Source organism: Somniosus microcephalus, chromosome 19 (genome assembly GCF_052327205.1).
Source record: "Somniosus microcephalus isolate GS21.2 chromosome 19, FLI_Smic_1.0, whole genome shotgun sequence".
Lineage (NCBI taxonomy): Eukaryota > Metazoa > Chordata > Chondrichthyes > Squaliformes > Somniosidae > Somniosus > Somniosus microcephalus.
Genome location: NC_141005.1, coordinates 19,524,102 through 19,547,395, shown reverse-complemented (window position 1 = coordinate 19,547,395; position 23,294 = coordinate 19,524,102). Strand labels below are relative to the sequence as shown.

General features: G+C 46.8%; 1 protein-coding gene across 1 annotated transcript in view; it reads right to left on the bottom strand.

Moving 5' to 3' along the window:
- Positions 1 to 23,294, bottom strand: part of LOC147103595 (small G protein signaling modulator 1-like) — a 63,807-nt gene that overhangs the window by 38,686 nt on the left and 1,827 nt on the right. Inside the window, exons 2-8 of the mRNA XM_085962173.1 lie at positions 21,403 to 21,526; positions 19,346 to 19,509; positions 14,627 to 14,756; positions 8,852 to 8,990; positions 7,945 to 8,009; positions 2,099 to 2,244; positions 1,037 to 1,165 (exon numbers count right to left, since the gene is read on the bottom strand). Of these exons, the coding sequence (XP_085818299.1) occupies positions 1,037 to 1,165; positions 2,099 to 2,244; positions 7,945 to 8,009; positions 8,852 to 8,990; positions 14,627 to 14,756; positions 19,346 to 19,509; positions 21,403 to 21,526 (897 nt within the window). The remainder of the gene's footprint in view (positions 1 to 1,036; positions 1,166 to 2,098; positions 2,245 to 7,944; positions 8,010 to 8,851; positions 8,991 to 14,626; positions 14,757 to 19,345; positions 19,510 to 21,402; positions 21,527 to 23,294) is intronic.

The following is a 23,294-nucleotide window of genomic DNA, read 5'->3' as shown; positions in this document are numbered from 1 at the left end:
CATGCCCACTTTCCACCAGGGCGTCACTGGATCATGATCAGAAGCTGGAACCCAGACTGATTTTTCTACTCTCTTTCACTGGGATATTGAGGCTAGTTGTAATGCCCTTGCCTCGAATTTAAAATTCTCACCCCCCCTATTCAAATATCTCCATGGCCTTGCTCTTCCCTAATCTCCTCCAGCCCTACATCCTTCCGAGAACTCTGCGCTGCTCCAACTCTGGCCTCTGCATCCCTCACCCCAGTAGTGGCGGCTGTGCCTTCGGCCGTATCGGCCCCAAGCGTGGAATTCCCTCCTTAAACCTCTCTCTCCTCAAAGGACATCCTCTGTGACTGTCTCTCGCATTCCCTCCCTAAACCTTTCTGCTTCTCCTACCTCTTTTAAGACCCTCCTTAAAACCTAACCCTTTGACCAAACCTTTAGTCAGCATCCTGGCTCGGTGTCAACTTTTGTCTGACAATCGCTCCTGTGAAGCGCCTTGGGACTAATTACTACGTTAAAGGCGCTATATAAATGCAAGTTGTTATTGCTGCGACCAGGGATCGAGCCTCTGCTTATAATAGGTGGTGCATTTACCTCACTGGGTCATCCGATGTCTATCAGAAGCATTTTAAAGGTCCAAGGGCATTGGTGGTGTGTTGTGTTTCGGATGTATCAGGGCATGGGTTTTCTAACCTCTTCCCAACCCCACAGTCCTTGACCCAGAGAGGTCCTGATCACGGGTGAGTGCTTTAGGGAGACATTGCATAATGGGGAAATTTTTTAAGAAACTGACTCTACAACCTGGATAAATTGAAAGCAAAACTTTTCAGAAATTGCCATTTATTTGTCATTGGCAGCAACATGGTGCTGTCTGAATCCAAGGGAAATCATATTGGAATTTAAAAAAAAAGTAGGATTAATCAGAATGTACTTAGTCTATTCTAAAATATACATTGAAAATACAAGGGCAAAGAGGGAAAAACCAGCCCTGAAAGTCTATTAATTCCATTGTCGTGTCAACTAAAACCGCACTGGGTGCCTCCTCGTTACTGACCTCCTTCCTCTCCACCTTGGTCATCCCAAACTGATAGTGTCCCAGGAGGAACGGCCACACTTCCTTCCGGATCTCAGTTTCAATTCCCCCAAAGTAAATGAGACGCAGGAGCTCCTGTTCCTCGTAGCTCTGCAGTTTTGTTTTCAAACAGAAAAACCAAGACAAGCTAATGACCCGCGACATTTTGAGTGGATTCACAATGTATTTAAAACAGAGAATTATTCTTTGTCTGGTTTCCGCTATTTTCTCTCCTTCTTCTTTAGATGGTGATGCCTCCTGCTTCGAGACAATTCCACAGATGCCGAACACCATCTGCTACCTCATACATCCTCCAATGTATGTGCCCAAACAGTGAATAGTCCACAGGGTATTGATCACATAGAATCTACAGCACTGAAACAGGCCATTCGGCCCAACTGGTGTTTATGCTCCACCCGAGCCTCCTCCCACCCGTTCTTCATCTCACCCTATCATATCCTTCTAATCCTTTCTCTCTCATGTGCTTATCTAGCCTCCCCCTTAAATGGAACTGTGCATCACAGCTGAGCTTGAGGTGGTCTTCACCCCATGGCCAGGTGTGCTTCCTTCATTAGAGAATAAACAGGAACTGGAACCCTGGTTGTTCTCCTTCCCCCCGCCCCCCCAACAATTCCCAGCACAGGGTCCTCCAATCTCACTCAAAGAGGTCACAAGAATGGTCCCTGTTGGTTGTGTAGATGTCACACTGCTGGTGGCACTGCCTGTTCTTCAGAGGGACAGGGAAGAGGAAGCTTTACCTCACAAATGACCTGTGCTACACCTGACCTGGGAGTGGTCGAGGCTGATGGGGAAAAAAAGGTCCCATTTCCCATCACCAGCAGCCCTTACATCCCCTATTTTGTGTGGCGTGTTCTGTATTTGCGACAGCTGGATTGAAAGTCCTTATTCACAAGGGACCTTTGCAGTCTGTAGAGAGACATGCGACCTCGCCTAGCTCCAAACCCCAGGTCCCAGAGACGGCAGCACAAGGCTCTAACCCGTTCTGCTCAACGCCAGCTTTTCCGCTGCTCATTTTCCACTCACCGTTTTGTCTTGCAGGAAGGTTTGCCAAATCTCTCTCGTGAGGCCGCAGCCTGCGTTAGACGGCGCGGCTGGACTGATGATGGTGTGGTTGACGAGTGCGGAGAGGTGTGTCCTTACAGTGGACAGGTGTCTGCAGTAGGCAAGCCCTGGGAAGCAAAGGAACGCACGTGAAGAGTGAACCAATTATTGAGTTTAAACGTCACAAACCTCACCAGCCAGCTGAAGCTTACTGTTAAAAACAGTGAAAAGGTGGCACGGCCTGAATTTGCTGCTCAAACCCTCCTAAAATCAAAAGCATCAAAGAAGTTGTTAAAACATTTTTGTTTTCTCCTGGATGGAAGATCCTGCATGTCCCCCACCGCCGCCCATCCCCTCCCCATAATTGTATCTAAGCAGAAAGAGTATGATCTATAAGCTGCACCCTTATATTCATGAAGGTGTGACTTATATATCCCTTCAGTGCAGGTATGCTGTCATTCCAGTTACAGAGATCACAGAAGAAATCTGGAAAGTCTGATCATTTAGAACTCAAACTGAATCAAAAGGCTGGATATTAACTCGTGGTCGGAGGGGGGGGGTTGCTGTTTTGAGGTTGGGAAACCCGGGAGAACGCGTTTCCCTCAGGTCCTGCCAAACTTAACGGCAGGGCCTGATTAGCATTTTTTGTCTCTGTTTCCTGGCCGCAGCCAGCCAGATTGAGAGACTGGGTTGGGGGGAGGGGGCGAGGAGATCGGAAGGGTCGGGGGAGGGGAGATCAGAAGGGTCGGGGAAGGGGAGATCGGAAGGGTCGGGGAAGGGGAGATCGAAAGGGTCGGGGAAGGGGAGATCGGAAGGGTCGGGGGGAAGAGGAGATCGGAAGGGTCGGGGAAGGGGAGATCAGAAGGGTCGGGGAAAGGGAGATCGGAAGGGTCGGGGAAGGGGAGATCGGAAGGGTCGGGGAAGGGGAGATTGGAAGGGTCGGGGAAAGGGAGATCGGAAGGGTCGGGGAAGGGGAGATCGGAAGGGTCGAGGAAGGGGAAATCGGAAGGGTCGGGGAAAGGGAGAACGGAAGGGTCGGGGAAGGGGAGATCGGGTCGGGGAAGGGGAGATTGGAAGGGTCGGGGAAAGGGAGATCAGAAGGGTCGGGGGGAGGGGGAAGAGATCGGAAGAGTCAGGGGAGGGGGGGTGGTGGTGGATGCAGCAGGTAAACTGGATCCTGGAAAGGCAACTCTAACACAATTTTTTCTTCCCAACTCCTTACCTACGTCAGTGTTCCTTTCTTCCTAAAATCTACAGGCCTTTAAACCCCAAACCTGATGTCACCTAACCACGACTACTTGATTTATTCAATCTTTTCTCTTACTCATTTCAATCTTGGTGATTTCCTGCGCTATGGTTCCTGGCCTTTTACCTACTGTTACAAATTTGGGACCACCACAGATATCTAGTTGGGTTCAGTGGTATCAGTCGCTCTCTTAAGTGGTCTGGTTGCCTGCTTCTTAGACACCCATCACCCCATCTCTACCTGGGTGGTAGTGGGACCTGGGAGTGTAACAATGAAACTCACTTGCGATCTGGACTGGGGTCGCAGTGTCTTACGCACGTATCGCCTACAATTTTGCCAAAGGTGGACCAAGTTAACACGAGGCAAGACCACATTCAGTTTGATTTTCGTAAGTTGTTTTAGAACCGAGATGAGAAGGAATTCCTTCTCTCAGAGGGTTGTAAATCTGTGGAATTCTCTGCCCCAGAGAGCCGTGGAGGTTGGGTCATTGAATACATTTAAGGTGGAGATAGACAGATTTTTGCAAGATAAAGGAGTGAAGGGTTACGTGGAGCGGGCGAGGAAGTGGTGTTATAAATCTCATCATCATAAAGAAATGACTCATGAAATAACACTGGACGGCCAGCTGGTGGCGCCGTCCAAGGAGTATAAATACTCGGGCGTGGGCCCAGCTTGCTCAGGGACATTTTGTAAGACAGGAACTAGTGAAGTACAACTAGACCTCCATGTTCTGAAACAAGTTGATTAAAGCCTTGCTTTATACTCGAACCAAGTGCGTAGTGAGTTTTATTACGTCAAGTGGCTTTGAGCCCAAGATCAGCCATGATCTTATTGAATGGCGGAGCAGGCTCGAGGGGCCAAGTGGCCTATTCCTGCTCCTATTGCTTATGTTATGTTCTTATTCCACAGTTGGCAAAACATACATTGAGCACAGTGAGAGACACTCGATATAACTTCAGTTCATGCACTAATACAGAAGTAAAGAACATGCATACACTAGCCCATTCCGGTGAGTGTCTTCACTCAAGTTAAACATCTACTTCCTCCACCGCTGGTGCACCGTGGCTGCAGTGTGTACTGTCTACAGGATCCACTGCAGCAACCTCCCAGACCACATCTCTCAAACTCGTGACCTCCACCACCTAGAAGGACAAGGGCAGCAGGCGCATGGGAACACCGCCACCTCCAAGTCGCACACCATCCAGACTTGGACATATACCGCCGTTCCTTCATCGTCGTTGGGTCAAAATCCTAGAACTCCCTCCCTAACAGCACTGTGGGAGTACCTTCACCACACGGACTGCAGCGGTTCAAGGCGGCGGCTCACCGCCACCTTCTCCAGGGCAATAAAGGCCAGCCTAGCCAGCGATGCCCACATCCCGAGAATGAGCCCAGGGCAGAGGTACTCACACCCCTTTGTAGCCTTTCTGCCCTTTCACTCTCTGGGGTGGGGCCTGAGCCTCTCGCCCTGACCCATGGAGATCAAGAGTATGTCAACACCAAGGTGCTGGATGTCTTCCTGAATGACCAGAAGTTGCTAAACAATTGCCTATTGTTTGGTCTCTGAAAGAAACAAATTCCCATCTCGCATATTAAATCAATCGTCGTCCTATGAGTCACAAAGAAAAAGGGTGGCTAAAGTAAATGTTGGTCCCTTAGAGGATGAGACCGGGAAATTAATGGTGGGAAACATGGAGATGGCAAAAACACTGAACAATTATTTTGTATCAGTCTTTACAGTAGAGGACACTAAGAATATCCCAACACTGGACAAACAGGGGGCTCTAGGGGGGGAGGAACTAAATACGATTAAAATCACTAAGGAAGTGGTACTTGGTAAAATAATGGGACTCAAGGCGGATAAATCCCCTGGACCTGATGGCTTGCATCCCAGGGTCTTGAGGGAAGTAGCGGTAGGGATTGTGGATGCATTGGTAATAATTTTCCAAAACTCACTGGACTCAGCAAAGGTCCCAGCAGATTGGAAAACTGCTAATGTAACACCCTTATTTAAAAAGGGTAGTAGGCAGAAGGCTGGAAACTATAGACCTGTTAGCCTAACATCTGTGGTTGGTAAAATGTTAGAGTCCATTATTAAGGAGACAGTAACGGGACATTTGGATAAACATAATTTAATAGGGCAAACTCAGCATGGTTTCATGAAGGGGAAGTCATGTTTAACAAATTTGCTTGAGTTTTTTGAGGAAGTAACATACAGGGTGGATAAAGGGGAACCAGTGGACGTAGTGTATTTAGACTTCCAAAAGGCATTTGACAAGGTGCCACACAAAAGATTATTGCTCAAGATAAAAAATCACGGGATTGGGGGTAATATTCTGGCGTGGGTGGAGGATTGGCTCTCTAACAGAAAGCAGAGAGTTGGGATAAATGGTTCGTTCTCAGATTGGCAACCAGTAACTAGTGGTGTTCCGCAGGGGTCAGTGCTGGGTCCCCAACTCTTTACAATCTATATTAACGATTTGGAGGAGGGGACCGAGTGTAACATATCAAAGTTTGCAGATGATACAAAGATGGGAGGGAAAGTAGTGAGTGAGGAGGACATAAAAAACCTGCAAAGGGACATAGACAGGCTAAGTAAGTGGGCAGAGATTTGGCAGATGGAATACAATACTGGAAAGTGTGAGGTTATGCACTTTGGCAGGAAAAATCATAGAGCAAGTTATTATCTTAATGGCAAGAAACTGGAAAGTACTGTAGTACAAAGGGATCTGGGGGTCCTGGTGCACGAAACTCAAAAAGTTAGTATGCAGGTGCAGCAAGTGATTAAGAAGGCCAATGGAATGTTGGCTTTTATTGCTAGGGGGTTGGAATATAAAAACAGGGAGGTATTGCTGCAGTTGTACAAGGTATTGGTGAGGCCGCACCTGGAATACTGCATACAGTTTTGGTGTCCATACTTAAGAAAAGACATACTTGCTCTCGAGTCAGTACAAAGAAGGTTCACTCGGTTAATCCCGGGGATGAGGGGGTGGTCATATGAGGAGAGGTTGAGTAGATTGGGACTCTACTCATTGGAGTTCAGAAGAATGAGAGGCGATCTTATTGAAACATATAAGATTGTGAAGGGGCTTGATCGGGTGGATGCGGTGAGGATGTTCCCAATGATGGGTGAAACTAGAACTAGGGGGCATAATCTTAAAATAAGGGGCTGCTCATTCAAAACTGAGATGAGGAGAAACTTCTTCACTCAGAGGGTGGTAGGTTTGTGGAATTTGCTGCCCCAGAAAGCTGTGGAAGCTACATCATTAAATAAATTTAAAACAGAAATAGATAGTTTCCTAGAAGTAAAGGGAATAAAGGGTTACGGGGAGCGGGCAGGAAATTGGACATGAGTCTGGGTTCGGAATGGTCATGGCCCTGTGGGTAGTGGAGCGGGCCCAGGGGCCGTGTAGCCTTGTTCTGCTCCTACTGTGTTCTAATTCTGTTAGATTTCAGGAGATGGTTTTATTCCTGTTCCTGGCTGGGGTGGAGATCGCCTTTACAGAAGGTAAGTACTGTAGAAAATATAGGGACAGAGTGATCTCCTGGAAGAATTTCGATCGCCTAGATGGGTCGGAGAGGAATTTCCCAGATTTTTTTCTCCCAAATTGGCCATTGGGTCTTTATCTGGTTTTTCGCCTCTCCCGGGAGATCACATGGGTTCGGGTGGATGCAGAGTGATAGAAGATTTGAGGTTAGGATCAGATCAGCCATGATCTTATTGAATGGTGGAGCAGGCTCGAGGGGCCGATTGGCCTACTCCTGCTCCTATTTCTTATGTTCTTATGTTCTTATGTTCTTATTAACTCAGCACGGGCTGTCCTGAAAAGCCAACGCCGTTTTAGGCAGCTTTAGCTCCGAACACATTCCTTCAAGCGAGAGCTGGACCTGTTTCTGGCTGGGGTGGAGATCACCTTGTACAAGAGGTGGGTATCCTGTAACGTAAAGCAGGGCCAATGTGATCTCCTTGACCAGTTTCACTCACCTAAGGGGGTGCGACAGCAATTTTTCCGTTTCCCCCCCCCTTAATTGGCCAGGCTTTTAAAAAAAAATCTGTTTTTTTTGCCTCTCCCAGGAGATTACATGGCTCCGAGCGGATGGGGAGTGGCGTAAGAAAACTACTAGGCACTTGGTCTAAGCGTTAAACAAAGCTTTAATCAACTGTTTTACAACATGGAGGTCTAGTTGTGTCCTTCACTAGTTCCTGTTAAGAATGTCCTGCGCAAGCTGGGCCCGTGCCCGAGTATTTATACTCTCCCTGGACAACGCCACTCATAGGCCGCTCAGTATTATTTCATAAGTCTTTCTTTCATGAATGACTGATTCATGTCATTGAGTATGTTTTGTGATGTATAAGGCATCACAACTGTGTGGGATGGACCAGTAGGGTCTTTTCCTGTGCAGCATATTCGTATGCTCGTAAAATTGCTCATATCCAAGTCTTTCCCCTGCGGAAATGGCCAAAGAATCCCAAACCGTAACACCAGAAAACAATGAACGCAATACTACAACAAAGCAAAATAGCTGGAAGCACATTACTCAGGTACATCGCCACATCAAACCTGATCATAGTGACACGTACATCCATAGAAGGCCCTGGACAGGATCTGGTACTTCATGTTGTCACAAAGCATCTTGAGAGGTGCCCTGTAAGGGAAAATCACATTAACTTACGCACTGGAAAGAGCACTAGACATTTCAAAAGGGGCAGTGTGCATTCATGGCTTGTATGATCAGGCCAATTGCTGAACAATGATCGGGGTCAAATTTCCTGTCGGCAGATCTCTGGCCAGACAGGGCTTCCGCCCAGCCCTCGAACCCCTGCTCATTTTCCAGGATCAGGGGCATTTATCTATGATCGAGTTAGTCGTGCATGGACTCTTTCCAAGTTTTCTTGCATAAATCAGACTGGCTTCGCAAATTATTTTGTACGATATATAAACCCCCTCATCTTGGTTCTTGAAAAACTACACACTGAACTCAGTGTGACGCTACAGGTTAACAGGCCGTTGCTATGAAGAACCAAAATGGCGTGCAATGGCAGAGATCCAACATTACAGTGGACACCTAAGCTGCAACACAAGAAAAAAAAATTGATTCAAGAACATACATATTAACACAGACTGTATTTTAAGAAGTTCAGGACAATGAAAGAACTTGTGTAGCCTCTTCACAGTTGGGAACACAGGAGAACCAAGTTCACTCCTCGCACAGACGAGGTGCAATTTGTCCCACCATGGGCACTGGCCAATTTATTCGATCTCCTGAGGAGAAGTTTTGCAAAATTTCACTCAAGACCACCAAAATTCCAGAACTTGTATCTATCATCAGGTTACCCAAACAAGCCACTCTGCACAGATGACATACCCTCGGGCCCCTGGCAGAACAAAGAACATTTTGGTACTTGAAAGTTTGGTATTACCACACTTGCACGCCAGTGGATTGGACTGAATGATCTTGGCCATGCTTTACTCCACAGTGGACGGTACCTCTCATGGTTGCAGCCGTTGGAAGGCCCTCCATCAGATGACCCACTCTGCGAGCACGAGGAGCAGGAGGATTTGCGCACATTCGGCTGCCATATGAGGGGGATTCCGCCCCCCTGCACATCCATCAGGTCTTGGGGAACTGCAACGAGACCCAGTAAACCAAACATAAATCGTCAACCTCCAGGAAAAAAAAGTTGCCCAACACCAGGAGGAGGATGCAAGCACCAAGCTGAAAGAGAAGATATTAGAATGATGCCGGGGCTAAAAGGGTTAAATTATGAGGACAGGTTGCATAGACGAGGCTCGAGTAGAGAAGATTATGGGGTGATCTACTTGAAGTGGTTAAAAAGACAAAAGGATTTGATAGGGTAGAGAGAGAGAACTTATTTCCTCCGGTGAGAGAGTCCAGAACGAGGGAGCATAACCCTAAAATTAAAGCTAGGCCGTTCAGGGGTGTTGTCAGGAAACACTTCTTCACACAAAAGGTAATGGAAATCTGGAACTCTCTCCCCAAAAAGATGTTGAGGCTGGAGGGTCAGCTGAAAATTTCAAAACTTCAGATTGATAGATTTTTGTTAGGTAAGGGTATTAAGAGATATGGAACCAAGGCAGGTAGATCATCCATGATCTCACTGAATGGCGGAATAGGCTCGAGGGGCTGAACGGCCTCTTCCTGTTCCTACGTTCCTAAGTGAAGCTGAAGTAAGCTCTTCAATTAGAATATGGAAGCACACCATTAGTCTGTAAGTGTCCTCTCTCTCAATGGTTCACAAGGGGATGTTCATTGGCCAGTATTCATCTTTTGTAACAGGGTCGGTAGCAACTAACTGCAAAAGCAGCCTCGCACATTTAGATATCTGGGTGTGCAAGTCTGGAATGTATGATGGGGTATTTTGGAATTCTCTTCTCCAAAGGGCTGGGGATGCTGAATCGTTGAGCATATTCAAGGTTGAGACAGATAGAATTTTGGACTCTAGGGGAATAGCAACACCATAAATTCCACAGCAGTGGCCCTACTGGTAAAAAGAGTTGGACCCACCCTTTTTTTATTTACACACAGGCCAGCTGCTGAAACCTCAACTGTCTCACTGCCATATTCATAAGGGCACAATCTCTACACCAGGTTTTACGGTAATCATTTGCAATGGGTTTAACCATTCACGAAGGTGCGATCTATACACCAGATTTTATGGTAATCATTTGCAATGGGTTTAACCATTTACGAAGGTGCGATCTATACACCAGGTTTTACAGTAATCATTTGCAATGGATTTAACCATTCACGAACGTGCGGTCTCTACACCAGGTTTTACGGTAATCATTTGCAATGGGTTTAACCATTCACAAAGGTGCGATCTATACACCAGGTTTTACGGTAACCATTTGCAATGGGTTTAACCATTCACGAAGGTGCGATCTATACACCAGGTTTTACGGTAACCATTTGCAATGGGTTTAACCATTCACGAAGGTGCGATCTATACACCAGGTTTTACGGCGATCACTTTCAATGAGTTAAACACCAAGATGAATTCCTCACCCACCGCTAAACACTTAATACACAAGTGGTTCCATCTAGTGAGGACCTGTAGATGGAATTTATTGATGTATGGAATGCACTCAATGAAAGGGATGTCAGACTGCATTCCATTCAGCTAGAGAAGGTTCGAAGCAGCAGGAGAGAATGCTTCTTTCCAGACGTTAAGAAGATCGGAAGAGAGGCAGGCCGCAGATGCTGAGAAAAGATTCCATTGACACAGTATTCAGGACATTGCCAGTCAGTAACCAAAGCGCATCATTTATGCCAGTTTCTCAACATTTTGTTTTCGATGTTTACTGAGATTTTAACCTTGGATTTAAATTGACTGAAATTCCAGGAGAAGTAAATATCCCCTTGAGCTGAAACCAATCATAGCCCTTGAACAACAAAAATCTCAGGCCGGAGGATTCAAAGGCAAATCGAGGTCACCCCTCACTCTACATTCAGCGCTGACCTGCTCAAAGCGAGTGCAGCAGGCGGCGGAAATTTGGGGGGACGGAGGAGGCAGAAGAGGAATCAGAACTCTTGGATTAAGATGCAATGGAGTGTTACGGTGCAGATATTCGGACCTCAGCTGAGAAAAATAGCAGCTCTAGACCCGATGGGGGGGGAAAATGGACAATCTCTACAATCTGGCAGACGTCATTTAGTAAAGATATAAATGTAGTGTTGCACATGTGGGTAGGGCCAACACCAAGCATGTGCATACCATGCAGTGACTGTTGAGTGGGAGGCAGACCCAGGTGTTATAGTGCATGGATCTCTTTAGGTGCACGCCCAGTGCCGTGAGGCTATAGCAAAAGCAAACATTGAGATGTATTGCCAGCGTGATTAAATACAAAAAATACTACAGAACCTGGCTAGGCCTCATCGGGAATACTGTGGCCAGCTTTGGACCCGTCACATGGTGGGTGATATGGAGGCTCTATATTGATATCTAGTTTCAAGGCTCTTAGTTACCATTCCCCAATTAACTGCAATCAAAAGGTATCTGGGAAAGGAATTGATCATTTGATAAATTATTGCCCAAACTGGATTTTTCTCAATTCAAATGTTTAAATATTAAACTGCTCAAGCCGGGTTGAAACAGCACTCACGATATTGAAAAACCCTTACGTGCGTCTTAAATCATATTTAAATTAAGGGACAAATGAGAGGATTGAAAAATTAAAAACAAGGTTGATTGTAAAATTACTGCATTTCAACTCAAATTCACCAACAAACCATTAGTGGCTTTGGATAGAATAGGCACTGGGTTGAAGAGGCTTTGGGACCTTGAGCATGTGACCAGCTCTGATCTGTCGTCAGTTAAAATCAATCAAGGAAAAAATGGCGAGTGCGAGGAAATGAGCAAGACCAGCGGTAAAATGGTTCATAGGGTTTGAAAGGTTCAACCACAAGAAGTCTGGCAAGTGACAGGATAAATCTGGGATATCTTTTTTTAAAATTCGTTCCTGGGATGTGGGCGTCGCTGGCAAGGCCAGCATTTATTGCCCATCCCTAGTTGCCCTTGAGAAAGTGGTGGTGAGCCGCCTTCTTGAACCGCTGCAGTCTGTGTGGTGAGGGTACTGCCACAGTTGCTGTTAGGGAGGGAGTTCCAGGATTTTGACCCAGCGATGATGAAGGAACGGCCGATATATTTCCAAGTCAGGATGGTGTGTGACTTGGAGGGGAACTTGGAGGTGGTGGTGTTCCCATGCGCCTGCTGCCCTTGTCCTTCTAGGTGGTAGAGATCGCGGGTTTGGGAGGCTGTCGATTTTCCACCATCACACTCAATCCACTTCAGACCTGTTCTGAAGGGTTTTTGAAGGAAGACATTTCCCTGCTTTCTATGTGAACCAATCTGGTTTTCAATTGTAGTTACACTTTTAAACTGTCCTTTGTTACAGTATTTATCCTGTACAGTCTGTACAACTCCTACTCGTTATTTTATGCTTCGATTTTTATTGGCGGAGACAGCTTCTCTGCTTAACTGGACTTTCAAAAAACCATCGTGCACAACGTTCAAGAATTAGCGATGAGGAATTATTAAAGTGAGCTGTCCTTTTCCCACGTGCTCTGTGTCAATCTGCTCTGTTGGCGTATTAACTAATTTCTGTTTATATTTTATAGCAAGCCAAGTAATTTAATAAAGCAAACTGTTGCAACCTTATGAGTAACGAGGCCAATTATCTCTTCCGCTGCACGTAATTGAATTACATAATGCGGTTTCTCAGTCTCCTGCAATTTTATGAGCTCCGTCACTCTTTCTCTGAACCCTTTTGGCTCGAGTCTAAATCGAGGTGCGACTTTGAGACCCTCTCAAAGCGCGATCGTCAGAAATGTTGGCCAGGGATGTCCCGTAATACCATCGGTCAACAGCCCAGTGCCCTCGTAACACTTGTTTGAAAGAAAAAAATATTGAAAGGAAAAACAGAGGCTTCAATTTAAATTCAGATCCATCATTCAATCTTCTCCCTGTAAACAAGGTGGACAGCCTAGACCGAATCGATTGATTCAGTGTGTGGACAATTGACTTGTCTCCCAAGCTGGGCAGGGCCAGGCAGGAGAATAATCCATCTAAATGAGGGTCTATTTAATCAAACTCCAGACTACTGTAATCTTATACACCAATGGCAACATCACTGAATACTGTATCATGCACACAAGTTGCAAGTCATAACTTTACTCTGATGCCACGTCTGGCTCCGTAGGAAGGCGGGTGGATGGGACCTGCCAGAAAAGCTTAAGGAATGTTTCAAAACCAGCCTCGAGGAGCGTTTCAGGACCGACACGGCTCGATTAGGGGAGCAAGGGACATCCTCCTCGCGGTCAGTCACATGGCTGTCCTTGGAACACAATTGGAAGCTGCTAGTGGAAGGATGGTGGTGGTTGATGGTAACTGGAGGTGGGATACAAGGGGGGGATGTGAGTGACTTTAGAAGGAATGAAAGACACTTCAAGACCATTGAACATCACAGTGCTTTACTTCAGAAAATCAAATATCTCTACACCTGACTTCTGCCATTTTTGTTTCTACTTTCTCCCCTCTCCTCCTGAAAGCTCGCTGGGGTACCATTCCACAGACGCCAGCACTCTCTGGCACCTCATCCAACTAACCCGTACTTGTAGGAGTTGACCGCAGAGGCAACACAGCGGAGTCAGTTCCCAACTTTAGGAAACCTCCTAAAATGTGACTGGAACATCAGCAATGCTGAAAATGTTGGCCGGGAAATCGCTGAGTGGCGGTCGTGTTACTGTGGTCAATAGTCTAACGAACTTATGCCGGACCAAGAGGCTTCCATTTGTTTGAGAAAAATTAGTGAACGGACGCAGAGTCGCAATTCGGGTCGCATTCGGGAAGGGGAGCCCACGCTGGCTTTTCCCCTCCCCAACCCAGGGGTGCTGAGGCCAGGTCGAGCACCTCAACTACCACTTAGCGGAGATTGGGGAACTCAGCACAGGCCTGAGATCAAACATGGGGGCCTCCATGATCGATGTGGTTCATCTACTGGATAAAGCCAGAAAACCATCACGGGAGCGTCAAGTTCTGCAAATTTAAAAGAAGGAATTGCAAGGCATTTTTCATTAGCAGCTTGTGCTCTACACCAACCGTGGCCAAGAGGGCAGGCGGACTCCCTGTTCCCAGGCCTCATCCCAAGCCATTTCATTATTGGGCCCTAGGTGGTCCATAAGAGTATAAGGATGACTCTCCCTTTGGTTAGGAAGCATCTAGCCTCCACCCAGCACGTCCTCGAGACAACAGGGCTGAAGTGGCCAACTCACCATGTGGCATTGCACAAGTGTAAGCTCACATCCTTCCATTCTTGGGGCAGCCAATGTTTCCCAACCTGAGGCTAATAAGTCATTGTGCAGGAAGCTGTGGGCTTTAACCACACCTGACCACATCATGACCCAGCACATCAGTGACCTAGTGTGGTGGACCAGGGTACGGGCTCCAATTATGTCACGTGTTAATGGGTTGGTTCTTTTTGTTCTTTACTGAATGTTCCACTGGTCTGTGGCGAAATGCAATGCTCTCCTCAACACCTTTTAAATGATATCATTGAGCTTTTACCATTTCAAGTGGTCAAAAAACCCTGGTCGCTCCTGAATTACCCAATTAGGAAAGGGCTAGTACATGGATAAACAAGCAAGTGCCAACTGTTTGCAAACACTCTGAAATCCACCCACCTTACCTTACCTCATTAGGCAGTGCTGGCTGGTTTACGTTAGCAGGTTTGTCGGGTACATACCAAACTCAGGGTTAGTGCCCGGAAAGATTATCCTGAAAACGTAGTCAGTCGCCTCTTCCTCCTCCTTGTCAGAGTTGGACTCCGCAGATCCCGGAGGGCTTCGTTTTCGCAGCTTTGGGAAGACCTTGCCCTAGAGCCAGATGAACAAGTTCAGTCTCAACATCAATTACCTGCGAGGGCCGGAAAGTGAACCGGAAACAGGCCAGAAGATTCAAGGAACAAGATTACGGGATATACATAGAATTACAAAGAATATACAGCACTGAAACAGGCCATTCGGCCCAACTGGTTTGTGCTGGTGTTTATATTCCACACGAGTCTCCTCCCATTCCATCTACCTCATCTCAGCCTTTCAGCCTATCTTTCTATTCCCCTTTCTCTCATGTACTCGTCTAGTTTCCTTTTGAAAGCATCTAAGCTATTTGCCTCAACCACTTCCTGTGGTAGCGAGTTCTATATTCTAACCACTCTGAGTAAAGAAATTTTTCCTTATTTCCAGATTGGATTTATTAGTAACTATCTTGTATTTCTGGCCCCTAGTTTTGTATTCCCCCACAAGTGGAAACATTCTCTCCACATCTACCCTGTCCAACCCATTCATAATTTTAAAGACCTCTATCAGCTCTCCACTAAGTCTTCTCTTTGCTATATTCCCTAGAGTTTAGAAGAATGAGAGGTGATCTCATTGAAACGCACAAAATTCTTACAGGGCTTGACAGGGTAGATGCAGGGAGGATGTTTCCCCTGGCTGGGGAGTCTAGAACCAGGGGTCACAGTCTCAGAATAAGGGGTCGGCCATTTAGGACTGAGATGAGGAGGGATTTCTTCACTCAGAGGGTGGTGAATCTTTAGAATTCTCTACCCCAGAGGGCTGTGGAGGCTCAGTTGTTGAGTATATTCAAGACAGAGATCGATAGATTTTTGGGTATGAAGGGAACCAAGGGATATGGGGATAGTGCGGGAAGGTAGAGATGAGGTAGAAGATCAGCCATGATCTTATTGAATGGCGGAGCAGGCTCGAAGGGCCGAATGGCCTACTCCTGCTCCTATTTCTTATGTTCTTATGTTCAAGAAAAAGCCCCAACTTGTTCATTTTTCTGACAGAGAGAATAGTAGTGATTGAACCAGAGTTCAAGGTCATGTGCACCAAGTCATCCCAAAATAGGCAGAAGTGTGCAGATGTCAAAGTACTACTTTTAGCGAATCCCAGTCAAGGGCGTAGACCGGGCAATTTAGCCGAGGTGCCTAGAATGCTTAGTGCTACTACACATTGCTTACGATAGGAAAATGATCGGCTGTTTGTACCAAGTTAAGAAGTTTGAGAGTCAGCGATCTCCAGGGTCAGCCTGATCGAATGATCAAATGTCAGAGTGTGCGTCTGTTATTAACAAAGGTGGTGGTTATGTCACGTCTCAGCGTATGTTTTTAAACAACAGATACCTTGAGTGAAGCCTGTCTGTGCAGTTTTGTTAGCGAGTGTCCTTTGAGCTTACTGTACAGAAAAGGATAAGGGAAACAAAGAGGCCTTGCTGAACCAGGGGGGAAATTGGTAACTACATTTGACAATATAGAGTGCAAAGGGTCAAAGCACAGACATCCCACGGTCACTAATGTCTTGTAAACAAGCCACCTATATAAGCTGCGCATAAGCCCTGTATGTCAGAACAGGCCCGAGGAGCCAGTGATGGTGGCCACTGTACATCTGTTCTCCAGAGTGAGGCAATGCTACCCTCTCTGTATTTTGCAGTGCTGTTAATAAAAAGTCGAGAGACAACCTGTTGTTGTGAGATTGATTATCCGATGTCCGAAACCACAAGACTCCGATCATGACAAGCCAACGCTTGAAAGACTAAGTCAGCGTGTGTTGGGGATGCAGCCTGACCAGATCAGCCAGTCCGGGTTTTTTAAGTTGCCGGCCACATTTCTACAGCAGGTGCAATGTCCTTTGGTTTATTAAGTACCCTCCTACATGAACAGTTGGGAAAAAAATCCCGTTGTGTGCAGTTTTGTTTTGTCAATTGTACACTGCTGAGAATGTCCAAAGCCTTTTACTTGTTAAGAGTGAGTCAGACCATACAATGGGAACGGTAACACTGCACATAATGGCAAATCTTTCTGTTGAGCTCTCACATGAAAGGGCATTTAACCAACCATAGGATAACATGGCTGCCATAGGAACGTGGGACTGGCAATTTCAAAGATCTGGACTGGCTGCCCAGGTGCCAGCCTCAGCCCGCGTGTCCGTTCTTCCTTTCATGTCCTTGTGAAAACTCAACCAACCCATTTAAACGTCAGTAACACCGGTCAATCAAAATCCTCCCACGGTGCTGCTAACAATACATTCCCCAAGGGTGGGAGGGCCGAGTTGCCTCTTGCTGGAAAAAACTCTACCGCACGTTTGCAGAAAACTTAACAAAGGATGAGCCAAGGTGGCTACAAAGGGGGTTGGACTCCCGTGTGGCAGAAAGCTTTATGTATCACAATCAAGAGCCAGGCACAGACGGCCTCTCTCTGATCCAGGGGGACCAGTCATTCCAGACCTGGTCACCTACAGATGGGAGGGGGAGCCCTTTCTGGCCTTACCCAGCACAACAGCCAACTGGGCACCCACGACAGATAACTTCAGTGGTGCCACAAAAGCCCTGCCCTCCCCAGTGAGGATGATGTAGGGAAGATGAGAGGAGACTAAAAACACTGGGGGGGAATTTTAACATGGGGGAGTGGGCGGGATTGGCTGCGGGGTTCACTGGCCAAAGGATGGAAGCGTGTCAGGAAGCCGGCTCCAACCCGCCAACTTCCAGCTTTTATTCAGGCGGGACAAGGGGTGGGCAGGCCAACCCGCTCCCAGGGGGTGGGCAGGCCAACCCGCTCCCAGGGGGTGGGCAGGCCAACCCGCTCCCAGGGGGTGGGCAGGCCAACCCGCTCCCAGGGGGTGGGCAGGCCAACCCGCTCCCAGGAGGTGGGCTGGCATTTTAAATATGTCAATCAGGCTGGAAACCTCGGATTTAACCTGTAGCCGGACGGGTTTTCCCGGGCCTCGGGGAAACCCGGCAATGCAGCGAGGTGAGGGCCGCCTCGGGGAGGGAGGAGTAGGGATGTGGCCTTCTTCTCCAACGTTCCCTGCCCGACTGGAAGCCAAGCCCGCCAATCAGGCTGACTTTCAGTGGGAAACCAGTCAGTGACGTCAGACGCTCGGTGTAGGGTTAAACCCGGGTTTACCGCGTGTTACCGAGCTCCTCCCCCCCCCGCCCGCACTCGGCGGGTCAAAAACTTAAAACTCCCCCCTCCTCAGCCAGTCACATGAACAGGGGTGGATTTCATCAGTAGTTTTTTTGCAAAGTTCCGATCTCGTTTCTTCAAAACCATTGCAGCAAGATCACTCTCTCCTTCAGCAGAGCACCTCGCTCTCACTGGTTCATGCTCTATAACCATGCCACATAATAGATCCATAGAAACATAGAAGATAGGAGCAGGAGTAGGCCATTTGGCCCCTCGAGCCTGCTCCGCCATTCAATGAGATCATGGCTAATCATCCAAATTCAGTACCCTGTCCCTGCCTTCTCCCCATATCCCTTGATCCCTTTAGCCTTAAGAAATATATCTAACTCCTTCTTGAATATATTTAATGAATTGGCCTCAACTGCCTTCTGTGGCAGAGAATTCCACAGGTGCACCACTCTCTGGGTGAAGAAATTCCTCCTCATCTCTGTCCTAAATGGCTTACCCCTTATCCTTAGACTGTGACCCCTGGTTCTGGACTCCCCCGCCATCGGGAACATCCTTCCTGCATCTAGTCTGTCTAGTCCTGTTAGAATTTTATAAGTTTCCATGAGATCCCCTCTCATTCTTCTAAACTCCAGCGAATATAAGCCTAATCGACCCAATCTCTCCTCATACGTCATTCCTGCCATCCCAGGTATTCCACAGGATCTGGTCCTATAGGTGCCAGCACTCTGCTCCTGCACCGCCTCATTCTTCCGCTTTGGGATACGGGCAATGAATATTGTGAGCTGCGTTTTAAGAGCCACAGCTCTCTGATATAATCAGCACCTCTGCATTGAGGGCAAACTATCTGCACACATCACTAGTATCATTTCAACAGAACAGCCCGAAATACTTTCCAAACTTTTTTTGTTGCGAATTTCATTTTCAAGGTGAAGGATGCAAGTAAATGGAACACTTTCCCATTTCAGGTGTCCTAGTGTCGGGATCAAGCACATCCACTCAGCTTCAGCAGGTCTAGATGCAAATTAAAACCCATTTCTGCCCTGCCTTAGCCCCCAGAATCAATAGACCATTCCTCTACAAAACGAGCGTGATTTCACCATTCCCCAAAGCAGCTCATCCTGCCCTCTCAACGATTTAGTGCCTATTAGTGCTGCTCAGATTATTAAGGAACGGCCCCCCAGGGGAACAGATTGTGTTCCGGATGAACGTTTATGTCCTATTTTCCAACAACAGAAATTACATTCCCAATCTGTAATGGTGCGCCTGGCTAGAGAGCATCATTCAACCATAGCGACGACATGATATTATGGTCTACATCAACAGGAAATTAAAACTGGAATTCTGCATAACACAGTAGGGTGTGGGTCAAACACGGTTCACATGATTCTGAGCTAAAGCCATTTGAAACTTGAAAGAAAGATTTTCAAGAAAGGTTCAAGTTGCCCTTTATGAATATCATTGTGACTTTACACGCCAGGAACGTTTCTGTACCTTCCCTCTCTGTGACCACAAAGGAGGATCCAGCTGTCCACGAGGCAAGAGGCCGTTCTCCAGACACGACAGGAAAGCCAGGAGATGTCCTCCCTTTGGAAAGCGGAGTGGGGGCCTCTGAATCCCATCCTGACTCACCAGAACCACCGTACCACCGCTGTCAACTGTGGGCACACGGGGAGTTAAAACACATTCATTACCACCAGGATGGCCGGGGAGTCGGGGGGACACTCTACTGTCCATCGCTGTCGGACAGCGGCTAAAACAAAGAGGGACTTTGCCCATCAACCGTCCCAGATGGGAGCGCTCTCCAGTACTGCTGCCATTTACATCACAATGCGCATGCAGAAGCTATCTAATAGAGGGTGTCGAGTGATTGAGAACAGTTTCTAAAGCTACAACCAACACAAGGATCTATTAGGCCAGGTCTGTGCCATGGCACTAGGAGAATGGGAGACAGCAACAGTGAGAACTATTGTTTCCCAATTTCTTTCCAGTCCTCTTCTGAAGGCACGGACTCGTACTGGCACACAGCGTCATAGGCACTGTCAACCCGCCAGCAAATCTCGCCCAAGTGGCCACTCTTCAATGTGTGAACGTAGACACGGAGTATCAACAGGCTATTCAACTCGGGGAGACATCACAACACAACCTAATCCCATCTTAAAGTGTACACTCCCACTTCCCAGAAAGAATCGGGGCGGGGGAGGGGAGGGGGGGAGGGAATAGTGATCAGGAGTAGGAAATCCTGGGCTGGCTGAGGGACCCATTGCACCAGAAACCTCAACTGTGCTCAACGGAGATCAATTTGTTCCGCACAGACCAGGAATTGTACCTGGGACCTTCCAGGGTTGTGTGGCTCAGTAACAGAAAGATGGTGCAATTGTAGTTCCAACACCAAAAAAACCCAGGAAATCAACGAATTAAAAATAAAACACAACTATTGCACAGTTAATGTATTATTTGACTTGTTATTTTTTTTTCTAAGGGCAAGACTCTGTCTTTTTAAGTGAACGTCGCACCCACTCCACTCGATCTCTCTTCAGTCCGTTCAACTCAACCTCACCCAAGGGTGTAGCTTTTTTTTTATGGTCACAAGTCATCCCCAGCCAAGACAATAGGCAAGGACACTGCTCCCAGACCTCTAGGTCGGCACTCTCTTCCTATGAATAAATACCCGTGCTTTCTTTGGCAGTACCCCTGTACTGGCACAGCAGAGGTTAACGTGTGGCAGGGAGGGAGATGAACTGCGAGTATAAACGCTCTGCTGGGCACTGCTTCGCTAATCCAACAAATTGCACCACTTTGTCAGTTTTTATGATCTGGAACGCTCTGCCTGAAAGGCCAGCGGAAGCAGATTGCATAATAACTTTCAAAAGGGAATTGAAGGGGAAAACATTTGCAGGGCCGAGGGGAAAGAGCAGGGGAGTGGGACTAATTGGATAGCTCTTTTGGCGCAGGCACGATGGGCTGAGTGGCCTCCTTCTGTGCTGCATGATTCTACCTCAATGCATGTGAAGTTGCAAAACCAGGATTGTATCGTCATACTGATCACAGTGATTATGTTACTGGACTAGTGAACCCGGGAACCCAAGTTCAAATCCCGCCGCGGCAGATTGAGAATTGGAATTCAGTTTTTTTTTAATCTGAAAAATAAAAAGCTGGTGTGTCAGTAAAAGTGACCACGAGAAGTTGTCAGATTGTCGTGACAACATCCGCCAGGCAAGGAAACCCGCTGCCCTTACCCGGCCTGGGCCTATACGTAACTCCAGTCCCACACCAACGTGGTCGGCTCTTACCTGCCCTCTGAAGGGGCCTAGCGAGCCACTCGCCTGTACCAGGGCAACTAGAGACGGGCAATAAATGCTAGCCTTGCTGGAGACACCCACAGTTCGAGGATGAATTGTAAAAACACCCTCAGTTTGGAGATCGGGGGGAGAAAAAAAACAAAGAGCACGAAGGTGCAATTTATACTCTAGATTATTAGGGTATCTGCCATCTAACGGGAATACGACCTTAAGCTATAAAACTGAGACAAGAAATTCTTTCCTTCTTACTCTGCTGATGACAGTGCAGGTAGACGATTTCCTCCAGGCGGATGGTCATGGCATAGTCCCAATATATACTGCAAAACAAGATCAAATCTCGTCCAATTACACAATGACATTTCACAGCATGCAGCTATTTCCCACTGCTGGAACAGATAACATTACTCGGGTTCCAGCCAGTCACAAGCACCAGTACCAGACGAGCAGATAGAGTCAGCTGATAAAGGTGTGCTTGAGTCGAGTGCAGAATTCCAATTTACCAAACCTCTTCCAATTACATGGTGTTTGTCGGAGGTGCCGCCCTTTCCCCGATCAATATCTGAAGCAGTTTCACAACACACTGTAGCCAGAGATGACTGTAACAAGAATACATGACTCATCCACTAGACTCTAGCCATTCCCTGGAGCGCAGAACGACTTGGAGATCATACTTTAGAGTACCAACGTCCAACATAGCTCGGGCAAGAGATTTATCTTGTAATGACTCACACTGGCTTATCCCTCAGTTTTTGCCACTTATTGATAATGACAATAATAATAGACATCATCTCTCAGGGTATAACTTCAGGAAACAAGGATAAAAGCAAAAGATAGGAAGGAGAAAAACAAAAGTGGCAGTCAGAGAAATCAAGGGTTTAAATCAAACGTGGCCACAGTAAATAATAATTCTAATAGGTCTAAGAGCGTTAAAAAAACAAGCCTGAAGGCTTTGTGTCTTAATGCGAGGAGCATTTGTAATAAGGTGGATGAATTGGCTGCGCAAATAGAGGTAAATGAATATGATTTGGTTGGGATTACGAAAACATGGCTTAAGGATGGCCAAGACTGGGAACTCAACATCCAGGGGTATTCGATATTCAGGAAAGATAGGCAAAAAGGAAAGGGAGGTGGGGTAGCATTACTGGTTAAAGAAGGGATTAACACAATAGTAATGAAGGATATTAGCTCTGATGATGTGGAATCTGTATGGGTAGAATTGAGAAATACTAAGGGGAAAAAAACATTAGTGGGAGTGGTATATAGACCTCCAAACAGTAAGGCGGAGGTTGGGGATGGCATTAAAAGGGAAATTAAAGAAGCGTGCAATAAGGGCACAGCAGTCATCATGGGTGACTTTAATCTACATATAGATTGGGCTAACCAAATTAGTAACAATGCTGAGGAGGAGGAATTCCTGGAGTGTTTACGGGATGGTTTCCTGGACCAATATGTCGAGGAACCAACCAGGGATCAGGCCATCTTAGACTGGGTATTATGTAACGAGAAAGGATTAATTATCAATCTTGTTGTACGAGGCCCCTTGGGTCGGAGCGATCATAATATGATCGAATTCTTCATTAAGATGGAGGATGAAGTAGTTGACTCAGAAACTAGGGTCCTCAATTTAAATAAAGGAAACTACGATGGTCTGAGGAGCGAGTTGGGTAGGATTGATTGGGGAATGGCACTCAAAGGGTTGACGGTGGATAGGCAATGGCAAACATTCAAAGACCGAATGGATGAACTACAGAAGTTGTTCATCCCAGTTTGGCATAAAAATAAAACAAAAAAGGTGACTCAACCGTGGCTAACAAGGGAAATTAGGGATAGCATAAGATCCAAGGAGAGGACATACAAATTGGCCAGAAAAAGCAATAATCCTGAGGATTGGGAGCAGTTCAGGATTCAACAAAGGAGGACAAAGGGATTAATTAAGAAAGGGAAAATAGAATATGAGAGTAAGCTTGCAGGGAACATAAAAACTGACTGTAAAAGCTTTTATAGATATGTGAAGAGAAAAAGATTGGTGAAGTCAAGCGTAGGTCCCTTGCAGTCAGAATCGGGGGAATTTATAATGGGGAACAAAGAAATGGCAGACCAACTAAATACATATTTTTCTTCTGTCTTCACAAAGGAGGACA